Below are 24,329 nucleotides of genomic sequence, written 5' to 3' on the forward strand. Positions count from 1 at the left end.
ATATAATTCAAAATAAGACACTGATAACTATTCTAGCAACAAGGAACTAATTTAATTTAGATTCCATTTAAATACTATTACATATATAAAAAACATTTGCTTTCTCTTAATCACAGCAAAGGAAATGTGATGAGCAAAAAAATATTCAATTAGTATTATCAGAAAACAGAATCTCAGTATAGTCACATTGAAAACAGCATGTCATCACTACTATGGTTTGCTATCAATTCAGATTTATTACAACTATAAAATGTAAAATATACTAGTCATAACATAGTGTTTGAAATATTAGAAATATTAAATATAGATATTCTTGAAGTTCAATGAAGTTCTAGTTAATGCCTTCACTTTCTGGAGGCTAACTTAAATACTGGTAAATAATCAAGTTTCATTTAATATTTCAATGAAAAAATAATTTGGTCTTTATGATGGAGGTAGAGGAAGAATATTCCATTCAAATCTTTCACCAAGATCTTATCAAATCTTTTCACTGGCTAAAATATCTGCTTTTTTAACTTACATAATTAAATGAAAGATCATAAACTGTCCATTTTTTTTACTTAAAAAAAAGCTATTACAGGCAATTTGATTCATAGATTAAAATACACATTGCTTCTAACAATTTACTTTTAGAAATTTTTTATGGAGTCCTATACACCATAGGATTATCATAATTTCTAATATCATACTCATATGTCCCTTTACTCCCCAAACTTCCAAAATTACTTGTTCACTAATTTAGGATCTTCCTATACTACCTGTTCTGAATATATTCTCCCTCATTACTGTACTAAATTTGTAAATTTTCTAAAAAATAACAAAGAATATTTATTGAGTTTTAGATCTTCTCATGGTACTCAGTATTTTTTTTAGCTAGAATATTTGTTTTCTGGTTTATCTACAGTAAGCGTTCTTAATCCTTACTTGGGTAGCCAACTTTTTGAGAATCTGAAGAAATCTAGACTGCTCTAGAAAAATGAACATAATCTTTTTCATACAAATGCATGGAATTTGTGGATCCCAAAATTCTCATTGCTGAATCCTCCCACCAGTTTTGTGAATTTCAGAATAAGAACCTCTGGTACATAATGACAATATTTCAAACACCCCAGTAATAATAATGACATTAACATACAGGTATCCCCGGAGCTCCTTTTTTTCCTAGTGGTCCTGGAGGCCCAATTTCTCCCTAAAAATCAAATACAGATCAAGTTTAAAATTGTAGAGTATCAATTCATCTTTAGAAATTTCCTACGAAAGCATTATGAAATGAAAACTCAATATCAATCAGCCCAATGTGTCTGCCTTTCCTTCCTATATTGTAAGACGAAGCAATGCAAGGTAAAAAATCAGGAATCTAACATCTTAAAGACGTAGGCCTAGGGTCTGTGGAATTATTAAGGAAAATATTTCATTAGGAAATCAGGAGCGGCACTCTTATTCTTTCAAAGGAAGACCTAGCAGTTCACATACTGTTGGTGAGGTGAGACAACAGAGGGAAAAAAAATCAAGTGAAAAAATTTCTTATTTACCATAATTTAAGAGCTATGATAGTAAGTACAGATTAAGAAAAATTAGGACACAGTTTAATAGCATTTAGACTTCAGATTTTGGGATTGTGGCTGACCTGATGCTCCAAGGGATTTTCTGATTCCAGAACAACAACCCTGGAAAGAATATCCTCTTTGAGAAGCAGGAGAAGTCTTCAAAGATCCCTCACTTTAATAAAATATACTCTCAGTTATGATTGTGATTATGAGGATTTGGAAGTGTGCAGAAACCTCACTAGAAGTTGAGCAGCAGGAAACAAGAGGGCTGAAGGTGTCTGAGGGGACATGCTCAGCTTTTAAGAAACTGAACACTGGGCCAGCTATGGGGAGAGGGCAGGAACCTTTAGTACCTACAATGGCTCAGGACCCTCAAAGGGCACTGAAATGGTACCTGCGGTTACCAGCAGGAGGCTCTCCATGACCCAGTTAGGCTGACAGGACGCCTACTAACTAGGATGAAGCAATGAGCTCAGCATCAACAATTAAGACAGGAGAGGCAGAAAACCACAAGACTGAGAATCAAGAGGAATAACAGTGAACTGCAGCTGTCAGAATGACTAGAAAGAGAATTTAGAACTACATGTGAAATCTTTACAAATGAAAGAATGGAATCATGAAAAACTACTAGGACTGAAGATAGAACAAGAGACTAGACTATCAAGAATAAAAAGATGTTATAGCACAGGGATGTGTGTGTGTATATATATATATATATATATATATATATATATATATATATATATATAAATGAATCATTTTGCTGTCCCTTGAAACTAACACAATGGTGTAAATCAACTATACTTCCATAAAAAAAAGAATAAAAAGATGTTATTAAAATTTGAAATTCTAGAAATGAAAAATATGATTGTTTAGATTTTTAAAAAAATCAATTGATGGCTTAAACAGCAGATTAGACACAGTAAAGGGAGAATAAATAGACTGGAAAATATATCCAAAAAATTTAACCAGAATTTAAGAATCTAGGATATGGAAGTAAGCAATTTAGAGATGTAGAGGACAAAATTAAAAGGAATAAAATATGTCTAACTAGAATTCCAGAAAGAGGGAAGAGCAGAAGATGAAGAGAATTAGCATGGAGATTAACCACTCATGTCTTCCAGAGATAATGGAAATAATTCTACAGAGCCAAGAAGCAAACTAAATTCCCACCCGGATGAATAAAGAGAATTCCATATCTAGATACATCACAGTGAGTTTTAAGAACACTAAAAACAAATAAAATATCTTAAAAGAATCCCCAAAGAAGGAACAGGTCACTTACAAAAGAATGATGATTAGAACAAGAGCAGATTTTTCATAGTGAACCATGGAAGCCAGGAGATGACAGTAGAAAAATTTCAGTGTATTAAGAGGAAATAATCATCAATCTTGAATTGTATACTCTACAAAATCCTCTCTCAAAAACATACTGGTAATTGAATAAACACTGAAAGTTTATAACCAAAGTATTTGTACTAAAAGAATTTCTAAAAATACAGTTTAGTAAGTAGTACAATTTTCCCAAAAGTATGGTCTAAGAGCACAAGATAGAAAGTAACTAAGTAAAATAGAAAGCATGTATGTAAATCCAAATTCATATCTGTATAAAACAACAACAAAAACTAATTGTAAGGTCAAAATAATAGCTTCTGAAATTATATCATGTTTGAACCATTAACTGTTGCCATGAATGTGGTAAAAAATGTATTCTATGTGAAGAGACATCACCACTTTGCCCTTTTCATAATCAGATTCCAGGCCCAAATCTTTCAACTTTCATTAGCACTTACTTTTTGTCCCATTAATCCTTGGTTTCCAGGAAATCCTGGGATTCCCTAAAAAGAAATAAAGTAGATTTTTAATTTAAAAAATTTAGACTGTATCATTAAAGAAGAATAGGCCATAATTGGAGTTTTAACTTGTAAATAATGCAAATCATCAAACATATCTCTTGACTACATGAAACCACTATTTATATTAATCAAATTTTGGAAAAGAAAAATTTATGAGATTTATTATTATACATCTGATATTTAAAGTTTTAAATACCGGCTTAAAAAAAAGAAGCTATGAAGATATTAATCTTGGCTCTTCTCTCAGACCAACATAAGTGATAAAATAAGAAGGATATTTCATTTGAACACTTTCTTCTGTTACTTATAATGATTAATGCAAAAAGACTGTCAAATCATAGGAGTTCAGATTCAGTACAACAGTTCCAAAGGCCCTCATAGTCTCACCACCATAACTGAAAACTAATGAAACTAAATAATTTCCTCCAAATTGAGCCTTGAAACACCCAGGAACCTAACTCCTTGTATAAGATATGGCAATCTTTCTCCTAATGATTCCCTTGCTGATAAAATTGTGGAGCATATGCAGACCAGTTTGTAGAGAGACAGAAAGAAAGAAAGAGAGAACTCTTTCACATGGCTGAGCCCAAATGTATGAGTTCTCTAGCAAGATTCAGAGAAAATTAATGCTAATTGTCTGAATTTGAGAATAACATGAGCACATTTAATAATGGGAAAGCAGTTCTATTGTCATTCACTGCATTTTCCAAAATGATCATTTATCACCCCAAACAAACAGAGATGGTACTAATTAATTTTTATTTCTTATTCATTTTTCTTAGCTCCTTTCTTGATGATACTTCAATTGAAATAATGAATAACATTTGTTTATGTATATATATATGTATTGACTTTGGCAGAAAAGGAAATTCAAATGACAGGGAAATTGGGCACCATCAGTATTTCTTTGAAAGCTCTCTGCATCTTCAGGGCTTTCAAAGAACAGCAGTGGTACTCAGTAAATCAGGGCAACTACATCAAGTATCTTCAACAACAGGGAAAGTCTGCCATTGTTTTGATTTTCAAACCTTGACTATTAATACAATACTGGTCCATGTGGTAGCCACAATTACGGTGCAAGATATGGCACACAGTTCTAGTTTTAAGATCCAAACTTAAATGATAAATTGGAATTCAGTTTGATCCTATTTGGCTCAATTAGTTCTCCATGGCACTACCTCCTTTGCAGAGAAAAGTTGTATGAGAGCAAAACCCATCAATAAGGGACAAGCATTCTGGTTGCTTTATAAACATACTAACTAGAGAATAACATAAAACGATATAAAAATTTAAAGTTACATTATAAAACATGAGCACAGAATACCCTATCAGCACTCTAAACATAAAGCTAGAGTAAATAATTGAGTTACGAGTATAAAGAGAACAGAGTGAAACGAATTGTATCCTTTCTAAGGCAAAAAATGCATACTGTCAACACAATCAAAGTCAATATTGTTCAAAATAAAGGCTTCCATTTCCATAGACCATGATTTGGGATGAAACCACCCAGAACCAGCTCCCATTCAAATACACACTCATACCAACTCACCATAATGATTAAGTTCTGAATTTAAATAAAATTCAAATAAAATCTGTCTGTAGAATCTTATCAGACACAAGGTGGCCATACATGGTTCTGCAGCTGTGTCAATGCCATGTTGCTTGGCTCCAAGAATCTCTAAAGTGATCCTGCAATTGCCCCGATACTTCTCAGACCTGAGAAGCTGAATTTCATGCTGCACAGAACTCTTTGTTACTTAAGGTTTCAACCCTATTCAAGTCTCTATGCTCTTACACGATCTATATTAGTAGGAATTAGTTACTCCTGTTTTTGCAGCCAATCCCACTGTCAGCAAGGCTATATTCTCACTCTGGGGAAAAATAAAATTATGCCCAAGCAGTGCCCTGGCCTCACTTCCCAGATCTTGAGAGCACCCCCCAACCCAGGTCACTTCCTGAATTTGATTTAACACCTTTTATCTGAATAATTCTAATTCTGAGTATGGTCTTCATTAGGACATAGCCACAAATCTTACATTATTTCAACATATCCGATATTGAGAGTATTTGGGGGGATCTCAGATTAGGAGAAAAATAGATTCCTTTTCCTACTGCCTATGTTCATAAGTTAATAAAACATGAATAGATGTCATAGATATGAAAAAAAGTCATAATGTCTTCTAGGTCCAACTATACCAAGAACTACTAAATATTTTATAAATACCAAGCAAAAAATATATAAAACTATATAATATTAAAAAACAAAATGTAAAACTGATTATAAAAGCAATTCTTGGCAAAACTAATATAATGCCATGAGCATGCATAGAATAAAAAACTGTTGAGAGAGAGGTTCACCAGAAGAACTGAAATCACTCAGAGCTATATTAGTTAATAAAATTCTCCTAGAAAATATTTTCCTGGGTTCCCAATACATTCATTGAAATTGACTAAACTTTGCCAATTTTACATTAGTAGAAATATTATTCAAAACCATTTGAAAGTTACCAGTTTGTTGATCCAAAAGTATTTAGCAACAGTTACTTCATAGGGTAAATGTTTTTCCAAGCAAACTATTTTATATTTCATTTTCGGCCTGTGTGGTTTTGAGTTCAGGCAACTGTGAACATGTGTAAGTAAAGACAGAAGCAAGAATTTCATCTGGTGAGAATAAAGGGGCATATTTCCTCCATTTCTGTGATTTCAGTTTGGATTTCAGGAAGAGCAGAAAGTCAAATGGAAAATCCTGTGTAATGTTGTGGTGAAAGAATGCGGCATGAAAAACTGTTCTAGAAGCTTCTCTGTAACCATTAAACCATTGTTGTATAACAAAAAAGTCATTAAAAACAGACATGCATAATTTAGAATAAAGGGTTTGGCCCCTATTTCCTAGAGACCACTTTATAATGAAGGAAATGTGTCTATGATGCATTACTTAGAAAAGACAGGATATCACTCTATACTTTTCCACATGCAATGGAATACTTTACTCCTGAAATTAGAGCATCGTGGATCAAATCTGCTGTTAAGTAATGCAATAATTTCAATGTGCTTAAAACAAATCTAATCAACTAATGGTATTTTTAAATCAAAAATTTCAACCTTTCTACACACTTGTAGAGATATTTAATATCATACAGTTGTCAAAATATTAGAAGCATATTATGTTTTCTTCTATTATATCAAGAAGTGATTTGTTCATTATTAAAGATGCAATGAATACAAAACACATATGTTGAAAGTATCGTTCTTATTAGCTACAAAGATTACACTCATTATTAATAAAGAGCATAGAAGAGGCAGTTAAAAGTTTAGATGCTGGAGTCAGCTAGCCAATTATCTCGTGCTGATTGACTCCAGGCCAGTTATTTAAATTGGAATCTCAGTGTCCCCATCTTATACGTGGGGAAAAAATAATAGAACTTAGCTCCAGGGTTGTTACATTATATGAATTAGCTCTCACAAGCACTTAGTTCAGTGCTGGGACTAAAATGAACAAATTTTCATGACCTTTCACAGCTCCTCCCTGACCTTTGAAAGTTACAAAGTAGATGAAGTCAATTCTTTTCCATGTCTCAAAATTTGTCCTCCTCCATTTTGAGGATATCTTTTTTTTTTTTTAACATGTCTTTCCACCTTGCCTTTGTCTACCTCATTCCCCAAAGTTCACACTGTATTCAAGATGACTTTGGCAATCTAAGGCTTCCCACTGGGAGGCACCAACAGGTTTTCATTGCCCCTCATTCATTATCCTTGCCTCTTCATGTTTGGCTGACTTTGATTATAGAAAAATACTACTGTGGGGTTCCAGGATCAAGATGCAAAATTAGAAAGATCCTGAGCTCACCTCCTCTCATGGACACAACAAAACCACAACTACATATGGAACAACCATCTCTGAGAACAACCTGAAGACTAGCTGGACAGACCTTCTACAACTAAGAACAAAAAGAAAAGTCCACACATCGAGAGGCAGAGAAGCAGTCTAGTTAGAACCCACATCTGCATTGTGAAGACCCACAAGCAGGAGGGGTATCACAGCTGGAGAGGTGCCCCTGGCGAGTGAGGGGTGTGAGTCCCATGTCAGGCTTCCCATCCTGAGGCCCTGCGCTGGGAAGATGAACCCCATAATGTCTGGCTTGGAAAACCAGTGGGGTTACACTCACTCCAAATCCCAGCACAGACACAGCAGCTTAAAAAGTATCTGGGTCATAGGAGAAGGAGATTCACTGACTAATTTTATGGCAGGTGCTGGAAGGACAGGGATCTGGTCGAACTTCCTCTGGGGACAGAAGCACTGACAGGCATCATTCTTTTTTACTCTCCTTCTACCTAGCTGGCCTGGGGGGGCGAGTGGGCACCACTTCTGTCATTCGCCATCAACCTAGCTAACACCATGCGTCCCAGCCCAGCATTCCCCAGAGGACCTGCCCAGGCTAGCTCCTTTAAAGCAGCTCCCACCCCATCATACCCAGCAGACTGCCCCAGCTCTCCTCCAAAGCAGCTCCTACTCCAGGGGGCCAGCCATGCACACCAGGGTGCCTGCAGCAATCACAGCCCAATCACAACAAGAGGGCACATGTGACCCACACAGGGGATACTCCAGGAGCACCTGGCTCTGGTGAACAGAGGGGACTGCACTGCTGGGTCCCATGGGACATCTTGTACATAAGACCACTCTTTCAAGATCAGGAGATGTAGCTGTGATACCTAATACATAGAAACAGACATCGAGATTTAGGCAAAATGAAGAGATGAAGGAATACCTTCCATGTGAAAGAAGAAGACATAACCTCAGAAAAAGAACTAAACGAAATGGAGATAAGCAATTTACCAGATAAAGTGTTCAAAGTAACAGTCTTAAAGCTGCTCATTGAACTCTGGAGAAGAATGGTTGAACTCAGTTTCACCTTCAATAAAGAGACAGAAAAAATAAAAAAGAACCAATCAGAACAGAATAATACAATAACTGAAGTGAAAAATATACTAGAGGGAATCAACAGCATATTAGAGGATGCAGAAGAATCAGTGATCTGGAAGACTAGGCAGTGGAAATCACCCAATAGGAACAGCAAAACACACACACACACACACACACACACACACACACACACACACACACACAAATGAGGATAGTTTAAGGGATCTCTGGGACAACATCAAGCATACTAGCATTTGCATTATAGGGGTTCCAGAAGGAGAAGAGAGAGAGAAATGGATAGAGAATATATTCAAAAAAATAATGGCTGAAAATTTCCCTAATCTGTCAAAGGAAAGACACCAAGTCCAGGAAGCACAGAGAGTCACAAATAAGATGAATCCAAAGACACATTATAATTAAGATATCAAAAATTAAACAGAGCATCTTAAAAGCAGCAAGAGAAAAGCAAATAGTTACACACAAGGGGATCTCCATAATACTATCAGCTTTTACAACAGAAACTTTACAGGTCAGAAAGGACTGGCACAATATATTCAAAGTACTGAAAGGAAAAAATCTTACTACCAAGAATACTCTACCCTGCCAGGTTATCATTCAGAAATGAAGGCGAGATAAAGAGTTGCCAGATAAATGAAAGCTAACAGAGTTCATCACCACTAAATCAACCTTACAAGAAATGCTAAAGGGACTTCTTTAAATAGAAAAAAAAAGGTCATCACTAGAAACAGGAAAATTATGAAAGAAAAACAATCTCACTGTTAAAGGCAAACATAGTAAAGGTAGTAGATCAACCGACTATAAAGCTAGTATGAATTTTAAAGACAAAAGCAGTGAAATCATAATATCTAAAATAGTTAAGTGATACACAAAATAAAAAGATGTAAAATATGACATCAAAAACATAAAACATGGTTGGGGGAGTAAAAATGTAGTGCTTTTTGAATGTGCTCCAACTTGAGCAACCATCAACTTAAAATAGACTGCTATATACATACGTTGTTATATATGAACTTCATGGTAAATACAAACCAAAAACCTGTAAGAGATACACAGAAAATAAAAAGAAATGCAAACATAACACTAAAGAAAGCCATCAAATCCAAAGGGAAGAGACAAGAGAGGAAGAAACAGAGAAGAACTATAAAAACAACCAGAAAACAATTAACCAAATGGCAATAAGTATACCTATCAATAATTACTTTAAATGTAAATGAACAAAGGGGCTTCCCTGGTGGCGCAGTGTTTGACAGTCCGCCTGCTGATGCAGGGGACATAGGTTCGTGCCCCGGTTCGGGAAGATCCCACATGCCATGCAGCGGCTGGGCCCGTGAGCCATGGCCTCTGAGCCTGCGCCTCCAGAGCCTGTGCTCCGCAACCAGAGAGGCCACAACAGTGAGAGGCCCGCGTACCACACACACACACAAAAATGTAAATGAACAAATGTTCCTATCTCTAAAAAGTGGTTATAGAGGGAACATATCTTAACATAAGAAAGGCCATATATGACAAACAAAATTTACATGGAATCACAAAAGACCCCGAATAGCTGAAGCAGTCTTAAGAAAGAAGAACAAAGCTGGAGGTATCATGCTCCCTGATTTCAAACTGTACTGGAAAGCTATGGTAATCATAACAGTGTGGTACTGGCACAAAAGAGCCCAGAAAGAAACCCACACTTACATGGTCAATTAATTTACAACTAAGGAGTCAAGAATATAGTGGGGAAAAGAAAGCCTCTTCAATAACTGATATTGGGAAACTGTACAGCTACATGAAAAATAATCAAAGTGGACCACTTTCTTACACCATGAATTGGAAATGGATTACAGACTTAAATGTAAGGCCTGAAACCATAAAACTCCTAGAAGGAAACAAAGGCAGTAAGCTCTTTGACACTGGTCCTGGCAATATTTGTTTGGACCTGTCTCCTCAAGTAAGGGCAACAAAAGCAAAAATAAACAAATGAGACTATATCAAACTAAAAAGCTTTTGCACTGAAGGAAACCATCAACAAATTGACAATGTCACCTACTGAATGGGAGAAGATATTTGCAAATTATATACGTGATAAGGGGTTAATATCCAAAATATGCAAAGGACTCATACAACTCAACACCAAAAGAAGTAAATAATGCATTTAAAAAATTGGAAGAGGACCTGAATAGACATTTTTCCAAGAAAGACCAACAGACACATAAAAAGATGCTCAACATCGCTAAACATCAGGGAAATGCAAATCAAAATCATAATGAGATATCACTTCACACCTGTCAGAATGGCTATTACAAAAAAGACAAAAAATAACTGTTGGTAAGGATGTGGAGAAAAGGGAACCCTTGTGCACTGTTGGTAGGAATGTAAATTGGTGCACTCACCATGGAGAAGAGTATTGAGGTTCCTCAAAAAATTAAAAATAGATTACCATATGATCCAGCACTTCCATTTCTGGGTATTTATCCAAAGAAAACAAAAACACTAATTTGGAAAGATATATGCATCCCTTTGTTCACAGCAGCATTATTTACAACAGCCAAGATGTGGAAGCAACCTAAGTGCCCATAAATAGATGAATGGATAAAGAAGTTGTGGTATGTGTACACAATGGAATATTACTCAGCTACAAGCAAAGAATGGAATCTTGCCATTTGCAACAACATGGATGGACCTGGAGAGTATTATGCTAAAGTGAAATAAGTCAGACAGAGAAAGACAAATATCATATGATTTCACTTATACAAGGAATCTTAAAACGAAACAAATGAACAAACTAAACAAAACATAAAAATTCTCATAGATACAAAAAACAAAGTGGTGGTCAGCAGAGGGGAGAGGTGGGGTGCTGAGCAAAGTAGGTGAAGGGGATTAAGGGTCCCAAACTTTGAGTTATAAAATAAATAAACCACAGGGATGTGGGGATATATTGTACAGCACAGGGAATGTAGTCAATAATGTTGTAATAACTTGGTATGGTGATGAATGGTTATTAGACTTATTGTGGTTATCAACTCATAATGTACATAAATGTCTAATAGTAATATAGTATATTGATATTGTACACCTGAAACTAATGTAATATTCCATGTCAACTATACTTCATTTTTTAAAAGGGAAAAAATACTATAATAACTTTTGCTTTTTAAGCATCGTAAGTATATTTCATTACTATTTTTTCAGGAAGAAATATGGCTAAAAGCTTCAAACATGTAAGTCCACAATGTTTTCCAATTTTTTTAAATTCCACACTAACTGACAGATCATCATGAATGATGTACAAAAGATTATTTTGTGGTAAGATAACTCTAAAGAGAAGTAATTCAAAATCATAGCTGCCAGACCAAAAAGAAACCAATATACAAGTACTTGCAATAAATCCTTAATAAGGAAATTACCAGTTTTACTATCCCTTTAATACTTTAATACAGTTTTACTACTCCCTTTCATCTTTAAGGGGAAAAAAATAACCTAAGTAATAATGGGTGAATTTATTCTCCCCAGCCTACAGACAAGGACTCAGATGGGACTGGGCCCAAATTACCCGAAGATAAATAACTTTAATAGAAAATGCCTTGGTAAATATTTTTGACCTACTTGTGTTTATAGACAACAGAAGTACCACCAGTTTGACATAGTAAGTTACAGAATGAGACCAGGGCTATCATAGGAAGGAAGACTACCTGGTAGTCATGCAAAGTTGCTTCATGTTACTTGCATTTCTCTTTTGCACTTAAAGTCATCTCTACATTTTTTTTTCTTTTTAAATTTTTATTGGAATGTAGTTGATTTACAATGTTGTGTTAATTTCAGGTGTACAGCAAAGTGAAGATACACGTGTGTGTGTGTGTGTGTGTGTATATATATATATGTGTGTGTGTGTATATATGTGTGTGTATATATATATATACATATATATATATATATATATATATTCTTTTTCAGATTCTTTTCCCATACAGGTTATTACAGTATATTGAGTAGAGTTCCCTGTGCTATACAGTAGGTCCTTGTTAGTTATCTATTTTATATATAGTAGCGTGTATATGTTAATCCCAATCTCCTATTTTTTATTAAAGCCAAGAAGATATTCTAACCAATTTTGCTGTTGTAAAAATATCATTTTTCAAGACAAGAAAAAAAAGAAAAATGTTTAGCAAATTAAAATAACATACCTGAAAACCCAGAGGATGTGGGGAAGAGGACTGAGAGTGCCAGGGACAGAATCTGCACTGCCATATAGTGGGAAAGTCACATAACTGCCCTGAACCCCCAAATCTGGGAAAGTAATTTACCCCTTTACATCGGTCAACTGAGATCAAGCACGTAAAGTACTTTAGTGAGTTAAAGGAACATATGCATGTAGATGTATGTAAAACTGAAAAACAATTCCACTTGAAAAAAAACTCCAAAATCATACCAGAGTTGTTCTAAAGTTAACTTTGACCCTCCGAAAACCTGAAAAGTGCAGAGTATACTTTTGGGTCCATGGAATGTTACTGTATAACTCAAAACAAATCATGGTGAATTTCTCCTTAAGGAGAAAACTGAAAATGGATGTTTCAAAGACCTTTCTAGCTGACTCAGTAACTAAGTAGAAGTTGTACGCCATTTTTCAGAGAAATCTGCAAATTGTTTTAAGTTTTTTGCAATTTCACATATGATAGAAGTCACCAAACAAAAATATTTTAAAACACCAAATCAAAGGTGAAGCTAATTTGATGAAGAAAACAAACAGGTGAATTTTTAACCTTAGTTAATTTATATGGTAAAAAGTAAATAACCAATTATTTGAAAATTGTACCTAATTTGCTAACTTCTATAACCTCATATTTTTGAAATATTATGTCTATCTATACTGTTACATCTAAATCACTGTATTTTTCATTGTGTAACTCAGCCCATTGTGAATCTTTTTATGTTTATGTAATACATATCTCCATTTTTCCTATTGAAAAATAATGAGATGATAGATTCACTTAAGGAAAAAAATTTAAGGAACTCATATTACTTTTCTATTAACCCATGAAAAGTACAACAACACACATTTATTTTCTTACAGTTCTGTAGGTCACAAGTCCAACATGGAGCTAAATTCAAGGAGTTGGCAAGGCTGCACAGCTTTCTGAAGTCTCTAGGGAAGAATCTATTTCCTGTCCATTCAGGTTACTGGCAGAATTTAATTCCTTGCAGTTGAAGGGACCAAAGTCTCCGTTTTCTTGAAGGCTGCAAGCAGAGCGCCATTCCCAGCTTCTGGAGGCATCCACATTCTTTGGTTCATGGCCCCTTCCTCCATCTTCAACACCAGCAATGGCCGGTCAGGTCCTTCTCAAGTTGAATGTTTTTGACCCATTCCTCATTCAGCTTCTTCCACGTTTAATTAGTCATGAATAGTTTGGGCCCATAGATAATCCAAGATAATATCCTCCTCTCAAGGTCATTAACCTTAATTATATCTGCAATGTTCATTTACCATATAGGGTAACATATTCACATGCTCCAGGGTTCCAGGGATTATGATATGGATATTTTTTGGGGGGAGGGGGAGTCATTATTTTCCCTACCACAGAAATATTATCTGATATCCTAGGACCAGATAGTTTCCATGTTATTTAAACTTATCCAGGGCATTAAAAAAGATGGAGCTCATCGAAATCCAAATTATGAGACCATCATAACCCTAATAACAAAACCAGTCAAGAATAATATCTAAAAAAGAAATCTACAAGCTAAACTAATTTGTTAATACAAGTGCAAATGGAGTTACTGTAATGTTAGTAAATCAAATATAGCAGCACGTGAACAAAAGTAAAGCATGATTAAATAGGGCTTGTTTCAGGATGCAATGAGTGTTGAACATCAAGAAGTATATCCAATCAATGTTATGTTCATGCAAGTTACTATATTAATAATTTAGAGGAAGAACAATACACAATCTTCTCAAAAGATACTAAAAATGCATTTTGTAAAATTTATCATGCATTATTTAGTGAAAACTCTTACTAATATAACAGAACTTTGTAAACCTGAATCTGAATCAATCAGAAACCAATTGTAAACATCATACTTGATGAAACACTAGATATTCCTGCTTAAAATCAGGAATAAAGCATAGGCTATATTTTGAAGTCATAAATTCGACTTACAGGAATACTTCCTTCCCCAAAATATTGCATAACCTTTTTTATGCAATAAAACCCTAACCCTAATCCTAAAAGAAGAAAAATTTGGGGGCTGACTGTGGCCTCAGGCAAGGAAAACATACGTGACATCAATAGAAGTTGAATGAAATGCATCCATGCTTAAACAAAATGACATGAGATTGATTTTATATTTTCTTTTATAACCAGATAGGGTAGCATGCCCATAATATTGTGAAGTTAAAGTTTCAGTGGACACAATTTTTATTTAAAAAATGTGTGCTTTATTTATGTATTTTTTAAAAATATTTTCAACTTTACTTCTAATCTTCTTTCATTGCATATGCAAAGAAAAAGTTTAGAAAGAACCTCTTTGAATGAGTAACATTCATTATTATCTTTGGTGATGGGAATAGGATTTGGGTAAGTGAAGGCAGATTTTCAAACTTACCACACAACTTCTTTATTTTTTGCCCATTTAAGAGCAGTTAAATAAATAAGAATGTATAATAAATAATATAAATAATAAATAAAAAGAATAAATATAACTATAGAATAAAATATAATTAAAATGTACAATAAATAATAGTTAACCTGTAAAATTTTTATCTTTCAAAAAATTCTCAGATTTTTTTTCCTCACACTTAAGTCATCCAAGAAACTATCGTTAAACATCAGTCTTTCAAGTCTTTTCATGGTTGTAGCTATCATTTGCTTAAAAGAAAAATAACAAAAAATCTAAAACAACGAGCAAGAAGTATACTGCAAGCTGGAAGATCAATGCTGGAAGCGTCTTAACATGACTCACACTTGTGACCTCAGAGACTAATAACACATTTGCTTAGTTTTCATGCCTCGGGAGGTTATTTCCACGGACAATTTTTCACACATTGCTAAGGATACACTGTTAGACAAAGGCATCAATATTTCTTAGGAAAGGACAACACTGTGTTTAAGAAGCAACTTCTTTCATAAAAAAAAAAAAAAAAAGGCTAGGAATTTGGCATTTGACAAGATTAGCCTTACCAGGGAGAATGTACCTATTTCCCTACAGTAAGAGTGGTTAACTTTACCCAAATAAAAATGTTAATACATCAGATCTAAAGATTGTTATATCTTTAAATACTACATAATATTTAAAGTAAATTTCCAGGAAAATTGATAGCCTAAAAACTCATGTAAAATTGAAGATATAATAAAACAAATTTAAATGACCAAATTCCTATCTTTATCTATCCTCATATAAACAAATTTAGTCTTGTTCAATTGCATATAGATGCATCTTTGTTGTACAACACAGAATTGTGAGTTTGTCAAAAATGAATAAGGTACTTTAAACATACCAAGAGAACTGAATCTATTTGGAAATATAATTTCTTAGTCTCATTTATGGCAATATTGAAGTTTATTTAGCCACAGAAAGATATTAAAGCACATATGGCCTAAAAGGATAATAAGATATCATGATTCCATTTTCCTCTACCAATGTCACTAAAATTAAATTTAGTGACATTAATTAACCTACTCGAGTAGGTGACTTTTGTCTTTCTACTACCTTCATATTCCTCTTTTTTGATCATTCTGTAACATAGCCTAAATTTCACTAGTTATTAAACTTTACATCAGACCCACATAGGGAAGCCATTAACAATGCAGTTGCCGAGCAGGAGTTTCAAGATGGCGGAAGAGTAAGACGCAGAGATCACCTTACTCTCCACAAATACATCAGAACTACATCTACACATGGAACTGCTCCTATAGAACACCCACTGAATGCTAGCAGAAGACCTCAGACCTCCCAAAAGGCAAGAAACTCCCCACGTACCGGGTAGGGCAAAAGAAAAAATAAAGAGACTAAAGGATAGGGACGGGACCTGCACCAGTGGGAGGGAGCCGTGAAGGAGTAAAGGTTTCCATACACTGGGAAGCCCCTTCGTTGGAGGAGACTGCGGGTGGCGGAGGGGGGAAACTTCAGAGCCGCGAAGGAGAGCACAGCAACAGGGGTGCAGAGGGCAAAGCGGGGGGATTCCTGCACAGAGGATCGGTGTCGACCGGCACTCACCAGGCCGAGAGTCTTGTCTGCTTACCCGCCGGGGCAGGCGGGGCTGGGAGCTGAGGCTCGGGCTTCGGTCGGAGCGCTGGGAGAGGACTGGAAGCAAGCGTGAACACAGCCTGAAGGGGTTAGTGCACCACGGCTAGCCGGGAGGGAGTCCAGGAAAAAGTCTGGACCTGCCGAAGAGGCAAGAGACTTTTTCTTGCCTCTTTGTTACCTGGTGGGTGAGGAGAGGGGATTCAGAGTGCCGCTTAAAGGAGCTCCAGAAACGGGTGCGAGCCGCGGCTATCAGCGTGGATCCCAGAGATGGGCATGGGACGCTAAGGCTGCTGCTGCAGCCACCAAGAAGCCTATGTGCAAGCACAGTTCACTATCCACACCTCCCCTCCCGGGAGTCTGTGCAGCCTGCCACTGCCAGGGTCCCGTGATCCAGGGCCAACTTCCCCGGGAGAACGTGTGGTGTGCCTCAGGCGGGGGCAACGTCACGCTGGCCTCTACCGATGCAGGCTTTCCCCGCATCTGTACCCCTCCATCCCCCCGGCCTGAGTGAGGCGGAGCCACCGAATCAGCTGCTCCTTTAACCCAGTTCTGTCTGAGAGAAGAACAGAAGCCCTCAGGCGACCTACACGCAGAGGCCGGTCCAAATCCAAAGCTGAACCCCAGGAGCTGTGCGAGCAAAGGAGAGAGAGGGAAATCTCTCCTAGCAGCCTCAGGAGCAGCGGATTAAATCTCCACAATCAACTTGATGTACCCTGCATCTGTGGAATACCTGAATAGACAACGAATCATCCCAAATTGAGGAGGTGGACTTTGGGAGCAAAGATATATATATATATATTTTTTTTTTTCCCCACTTTTCTCTTTTTCTGAGTGTGAATGTGTATGCTTCTGTGTGTGATTTTGTCTTTATAGCTTTGCTTTTACCATTTGTCCTAGGGTTCTCTCTGTGTTTGTTTTTTTAATTACTTAAAAAAAATTTTTAATAATTATTTTTATTTTAATAACTTTATTTTATGTTATTTTACTTTTTTTATTTTATTTTATCTTCTTTCTTTCTTTTTTTTCTCCCTTTTATTTTGAGCCGTGTGGATGAAAGGCTCTTGGTGCTCCAGCCAGGCATCAGGGCTATGCCTCTGAGGTGGGAGAGCCAAGTTCGTACACTGGTCCACAAGAGACCTCCCAGCTCCACATAATATCAAACGGCGAAAATCTCCCAGAGATCTCCATCTCAACACCAAGACCCAGCTTCACTCAAGGACCAGCAAGCTACAGTGCTAGACATCCTATGCCAAACAACTAGCAAGATAGGAAAACAACCCCATCCATTAGCAGAGAGGCTGCCTAAAATCATAACAAAGCCAGAGACACCCCAAAACACACCACCAGACATGGACCTGTCCACCAGAAAGACAAGATCCAGTCTCAACCACCAGAACACAGGCACTAGCCCCCTCCACCAGGAAGCTTACACAACCCACTGAACCAACCTTAGCCACTGGGGACAGACACCAAAAACAACGGGAACTATGAGCCAGCAGCCTGAGAAAAGGAAACCCCAAACACAGAAAGTTAAGCAAAATGAGAAGACAGAGAAACACACAGCAGATGAAGGAGCAAGGCCAAAACCCACCAGACCTAACAAATGAAGAGGAAATAGGCAGTCTACCTGAAAAAGAATTCAGAATAATGATAGTAAAGATAATACAAAATCTTGGAAATAGAATAGAGAAAATACAAGAAACATTTAACAAGGACATAGAAGAACTAAAGAGAAAACAAACGGTGAGGAATAACACAGTAAATGAAATTTAAAATTCTCTAGAAGGGATCAATAGCAGAATAACTGAGGCAGAAGAATGAATAAGTGACGTGGAAGATAATATAGTGGAAATAACTACTGCACAGCAGAAAAAAAAATGAAAAGAATTGAGGACAGTCTCAGAGACCTCTGGGACAACATTAAATGCACCAACATTCTAATTATATGGGTCCCAGAAGAAGAAGAGAAAAAGAAAGGGACTGAGAAAATATTTGAAGAGATTATAGTTGAAAATTTCCCTAATATGGGAAGGAAATAGTTAATCAAATCCAGGAAGCACTGAGAGTCCCATAGAGAATAAATCCAAGGAGAAACATGCCAAGACACATACTAATCAACCTATCAAAACTTAAATAGAAAGAAAATATATTAAAAGCAGCAAGGGAAAAACAACAAATAACACACAAGGAAATCCCCATAAGGTTAAGAGCTGATATTCCAGCAGAAACTCTGCAAGCCAGAAGGGAGTGGCAGGACATATTTAAAGTGACAAAGGAGAAAAACCTACAACCAAGATTACTCTACCCAGCAAGGATCTCATTCAGATTACATGGAGAAATAAAAATCTTTATAGACAAGCAAAAGCTAAGAGAATTCAGCACCACCAAACCAGCTTTACAACAAATGCTAAAAGAACTTCTCTAGGCAGGAAACACAAGAGAAGGAAAAGACCTACAATAACAAACCCAAAACAATTGAGAAAATGGTAATAGGAACATACATATCACTAATTACCTTAAATGTAAATGGATTAAATGCTCCAACCAAAAGACATTGACTGGCTGAATGGATACAAAAACAAGAACCATATATATGCTGTCTACAAAAGACCCACTTCAGACCTAGGGACACATACAGACTGAAAGTGAGGGGATGGAAAAAGATATTCCATGCTAATGGAAATCAAAAGAAAGCTGGAGTAGCAATTCTTATATCAGACAAAATAGACTTTAAAAGACTATTACAAGAGACAAAGAAGGACACTACAAAATGATCAAGGGATCAATACAAGAAGAAGATATAACAATTGTAAATATTTATGCACCCAACATAGGAGCACCTCAATATATAAGGCAAATACTAACAGCCATAAAAGGGGAAGTCAACAGTAACACGATCATAGTAGGGGACTTTAACACCCCACATTCACCAATGGACAGATCATCCAAAATGAAAATAAATAAGGAAACACAACCTTTAAATGATATATTAAACAAGATGGACTTAATTGATATTTATAGGACATTCCATCTAAAAACAACAGAATAAACATTCTTCTCAAGTGCTCATGGAACATTCTCCAGGATAGATCATATCTTGGGCCACAAATCAAGCCTTGGTAAATTTAAGAAAACTGAAATCATATCAAGTATCTTTTCCGGGGCTTCCATGGTGGTGCAGTGGTTGAGAGTCCGCCTGCCGATGCAGGGGACATGGGTTCGTGCCCCAGTACGGGAAGATCCCACATGCTGCGGAGCGGCTGGGACCGTGAGCCACAACTACTGAGCCTGCACGTCTGGAGCCTGTGCTCCGCAACAAGAGAAGCCGCAATAGTGATAGGCCCACACACCGGGATGAAGAGTGGCCCCCGCTTGCAACAACTTGAGAAAGTCCTCGCATAGAAACGAAGACCCAACACAGCAAAAATAAATTAATTAATTAACAAACTCCTACCCCCAACATCTTCTTTAAAAAAAAAAAAAACCTACAAACAAATGACAATGAAAACAGGACAACCCCAAACCTATGGGATGCACCAAAAGCAGTTCTAAGAGGTTTATAGTAATACAATCCTACCTTAAGAAACAAGAAACATCTCAAATAAACAACCTAACCTTACACCTAAAGCAATTAGAGAAAGAAGAACAAAAAAAAAACCCCAAAGTCAGCAGAAGGAAAGAAATCATAAAGATCAGATCAGAAATAAATGAAAAAGAAATGAAGGAAACAATAGTGAAAATGAATAAAACTAAAAGCTGGTTCTTTGAGAAGATAAACAAAATTGATAAACCATTAGCCAGACTCATCAAGAGAAAAAGGGAGAAGACTCAAATCAATAGAATTAGAAATGAAAAAGGAGAAGTAACAACTGACACTGCAGAAATACAAATGATCATGAGAGATTACTACAAGCAACTGTATGCCAATAAAATGGACAACCTGGAAGAAATGGACAAATTCTTAGAAATGCACAACCTGCCGAGACTGAATCAGGAAGAAATAGAAAATATGAACAGTCCAATCAGAAGCACTGAAATTGAAACTGTGATTAAAAATCTTCCAACAAACAAAAGCCCAGGACAAGATGGTTTCACAGGTGAATTCTATCAAACATTTAGAGAAGAGCTAACACCTATCCTTCTCAAACTCTTCCAAAATATAGCAGAGGAAGGAACACTCCCAAACTCATTCGATGAGGCCACCATCACCCTGATACTAAAACCAAAGATGTCACAAAGAAAGAGAACTACAGGCCAATATCGCTGATGAACATACATGCAAAAATCCTCAACAAAATACTAGCAAACAGAATCTAACAGCATATTAAAAGGATCATACACTGTGATCAAGTGGGGTTTATCCCAGGAATGCAAGGATTATTCAATATACGTAAATCAATCAATCTGATACCCCATATTAACAAACTGAAGGAGAAAATCCATATGATCATCTCAATAGATACAGAGGAAGCATTCAACAAAATTCAACACCCATTTATGATAAAAACCCTCCAGAAAGTAAGCATAGAGGGAACTTTGTTCAACATAATAAAGGCCATATACAATATACCCACAGCCAACATCATCCTCAATGGTGAAAAACTGAAACCATTTACACTAAGATCAGGAAAAGACAAGGTTGCCTACTCTCACCACTATTATTCAACATAGTTTTGGAAGTTTCATCCACAGCAAACAGAGAAGAAAAAGAAATAAAAGGAATCCAAATAGGAAAAGAAGAGGTAAGTCTGTCACTGTTTGCAGATGACATGATGCTATACATAGAGAATCCTAAAGATGCTACCAGAAAACTACTAGAGCTAATCAATGAATTTGGTAAAGTAGCAGGATACAAAATTAATGCACAGAAATCTTTAGCATTCCTATATACAAATGATGAAAAATCTGAAAGTGAAATGAAGGAAACACTCCCATTTACTATTGCAACAAAAAGAATAAAATATCTAGGAATAGACCTACCCAAGGAGACAAAAGACCTGTATGCAGAAAATTATAAGACACTGATGAATGAAATTAAGGATGATACAAATAGATGGAGAGATATACCATGTTCTTGGATTGGAAGAATCAACATTGTGAAAATGAGTATAGTACCCAAAGCAATGTACAGATTCAATGCAATCCCTATCAAACTACCTCTGGCATTTTTCACGGAACTAAAACAAAAAATTTCACAATTTGTATGGAAACACAAAAGACCCTGAAAAGCCAAAGCAATCTTGAGAAAGAAAAACGGAGCTGGAGGAATCTGGCTCCCTGACTTCAGACTATACTACAAAGCTACAGTAATCAAAACAGTATGGTACTAGCACAAAAACAGAAATATAGATCAATGGAACAGGATAGAAAGCCCAGAGATAAACCCATGCACATATGGTCACCTTATCTTTGATAAAGGAGACAAGAATATACAGTGGAGAAAAGATAACCTCTTCAATAAGTGGTGGTGGGAAAACTATACAGCTACATGTAAAACAATGAAATTAGAACACTCCCTAACAGCATACACAAAAATAAACTCAAAATGGATTAAAGACCTAAATGTAAGGCCAGAAACTATCAAACTCTTAGAGGAAAACATAGGCAGAACACTCTATGACATAAATCACAGCAAGATCCTTTTTGACCCACCTCCTAGAGAAATGGAAATAAAAAGAAAATAAACAAATGGGACCTAATGAAACTTCAAAGCTTTTGCACAGCAAAGGAAACCATAAACAAGACGAAAAGACAACCCTCAGAATGGGAGAAAGTATTTGCAAATGAAGCAACTAACAAAGGATTAATCTCCAAAATTTACAAGCAGCTCATGCAGATCAGTATCAAAAAAACAAACAACCCAATCCAAAAATGGGCAGAAGACCTAAATAGACATTTCTCCAAAGAAGATATACAGCCTTCCAACAAACACATGAAAGAATGCTCAACATCATTAATCATTAGAGAAATACAAATCAAAACTACAATGAGATATCATCTCACACCGGTCAGAATGGCCATCATCAAAGTCTACAAACAATAAATGCTGTACAGGGTGTGGAGAAAAGGGAACCCTCTTGCACTGTTGGTGGGAATGTAAATTGATATAGCCATGATGGAGAACAGTATGGAGGTTCCTTAAAAAACTAAAAATAGAGCTACCATATGACCCAGAAATCCCACTACTGGGCATATACCCTGAGAAAACCATAATTCAAAAAGAGTCATGTACCAAAATGTTCATTGCATCTCTATTTACAATATCCAGGACATGGAAGCCACCTAAGTGTCCATCAACAGATGAATGGATAAAGAAGATGTGGCACATATATACAGTAGAATATTACTCAGCCATAAAAAGAAACGAAATTGAGTTATTTGTAGTGAGATGGATGGACCTATAATCTGTCATAAAGAGTGAAGTCAGAAAGAGAAAAACAAATACCGTATGCTAACACATATATATTGAATCTAAGAAAAAAAAAAGTCATGAAGAACCTAGGGGCAAGATGGGAATGAAGACACAGACCTACTAGAGAATGGACTTGAGGATATGGGGAGGGGGAAGGGTAAGCTGTGGCAAAGTGAGAGAGTGGCATGGACATATATACACTACCAAACGTAAAGTAGATAGCAAGTGGGAAGCAGCCGCATAGCACAGGGAGATCAGCTCAGTGCTTTGTGACCACCTAGGGGGGTGGGATATGGAGGGTGGGAGGGAGGGAGACGCAAGAGGGAAGAGATATGGGAACATATGTATATGTATAACTGATTCACTTTGTCTTAAAGCAGAAACTAACACACCATTGTACAGCAATTATACTGGAATAAAGATGTTTAAAAAAAAAAACCAATGCAGTTTCCTGTGATTCAGTCCCTGATTCTGAATCATTAGGATGGGGATGGGCCCAGGAAACTGAATTTTAATAGCCACCTCTGGTGATTCTGGCTAAAGTTCTCTGAATCACAGTGCTCTCTATTTTTTTTAAGGCTCCCTTGAAAATTATTTGTGTTGAGGGTTAAGCTAGGATAGTTATCAAGGTGTTTTCTTGTTTGATTTATAATTTTCTACCAATTGAATTTTCTTATAATTTACATATGCCTCTGGTTAAAAACTACTACAGTTCATTTTCCTACCAGTCTTTAAACCTTCATCAAAAATCTTAATAGTCTGCCTTTCATGATTAACTTCACTTATCTTTTTTTTTTTTTTTTTGCGGTACGCAGGCCTCTCACTGTTGTGGTCTCTTCCGTTGCGGAGTACAGGCTCTGGATGCGCAGCCTCAGCGGCCATGGCTCACGGGCCCAGCCGCTCCGCGGCATGTGGGATCTTCCCGGACCGGGGCACGAACCCGTGTCCCCTGCATCGGCAGGCGGACTCCCAACCACTGTGCCACCAGGGAAGCCCTTAACTTCACTTGTTTTTAATGGCTTTTAAGAGTCTTAATCCACTGTAGGATTTTGATATACACCTCTGTACAGTATGTTTCTTGAGTGAATTTTCTACTTCTCTAACTGGAGAATAAATGTCCCATCCAAAACTACCTGGTACAATGTTGTACATTCTGTGATTGTTCAGCAAATATTAGCACCTGACTACACGTCTCAATAAGAATCTGCAACAATTTTAAAGCTCTCTACTGGCGGTTTCAATCCCTTTTTGAGATACATTGTTCAGAAGTTCTTCACTTTTCACCTAAATCCACCAAGTAAGTGCCTTCTTTTTATGTAGATAGCAGAAAGGAAGCAAATTCTATCACA

The 24,329-nt window shown here is 36.5% G+C and overlaps 1 protein-coding gene across 7 annotated transcripts in view; it reads right to left on the reverse strand.

The window, feature by feature from the left end:
• The window catches only part of COL21A1 (collagen type XXI alpha 1 chain), a 186,406-nt gene that overhangs the window by 17,508 nt on the left and 144,569 nt on the right, over positions 1-24,329 (reverse strand). For all 7 annotated transcript variants that reach the window (XM_079934955.1, XM_079934957.1, XM_079934956.1 and 4 more), the window contains 2 exons: positions 3,341-3,385; positions 1,136-1,189 (listed from right to left, as the gene is read on the reverse strand). In XM_079934955.1, the coding sequence (XP_079791081.1) occupies positions 1,136-1,189; positions 3,341-3,385 (99 nt within the window). The remainder of the gene's footprint in view (positions 1-1,135; positions 1,190-3,340; positions 3,386-24,329) is intronic.

The sequence above is a fragment of the Stenella coeruleoalba genome (assembly GCF_951394435.1).
Source record: "Stenella coeruleoalba genome assembly, chromosome: 10".
Classification (NCBI taxonomy): domain Eukaryota; kingdom Metazoa; phylum Chordata; class Mammalia; order Artiodactyla; family Delphinidae; genus Stenella; species Stenella coeruleoalba.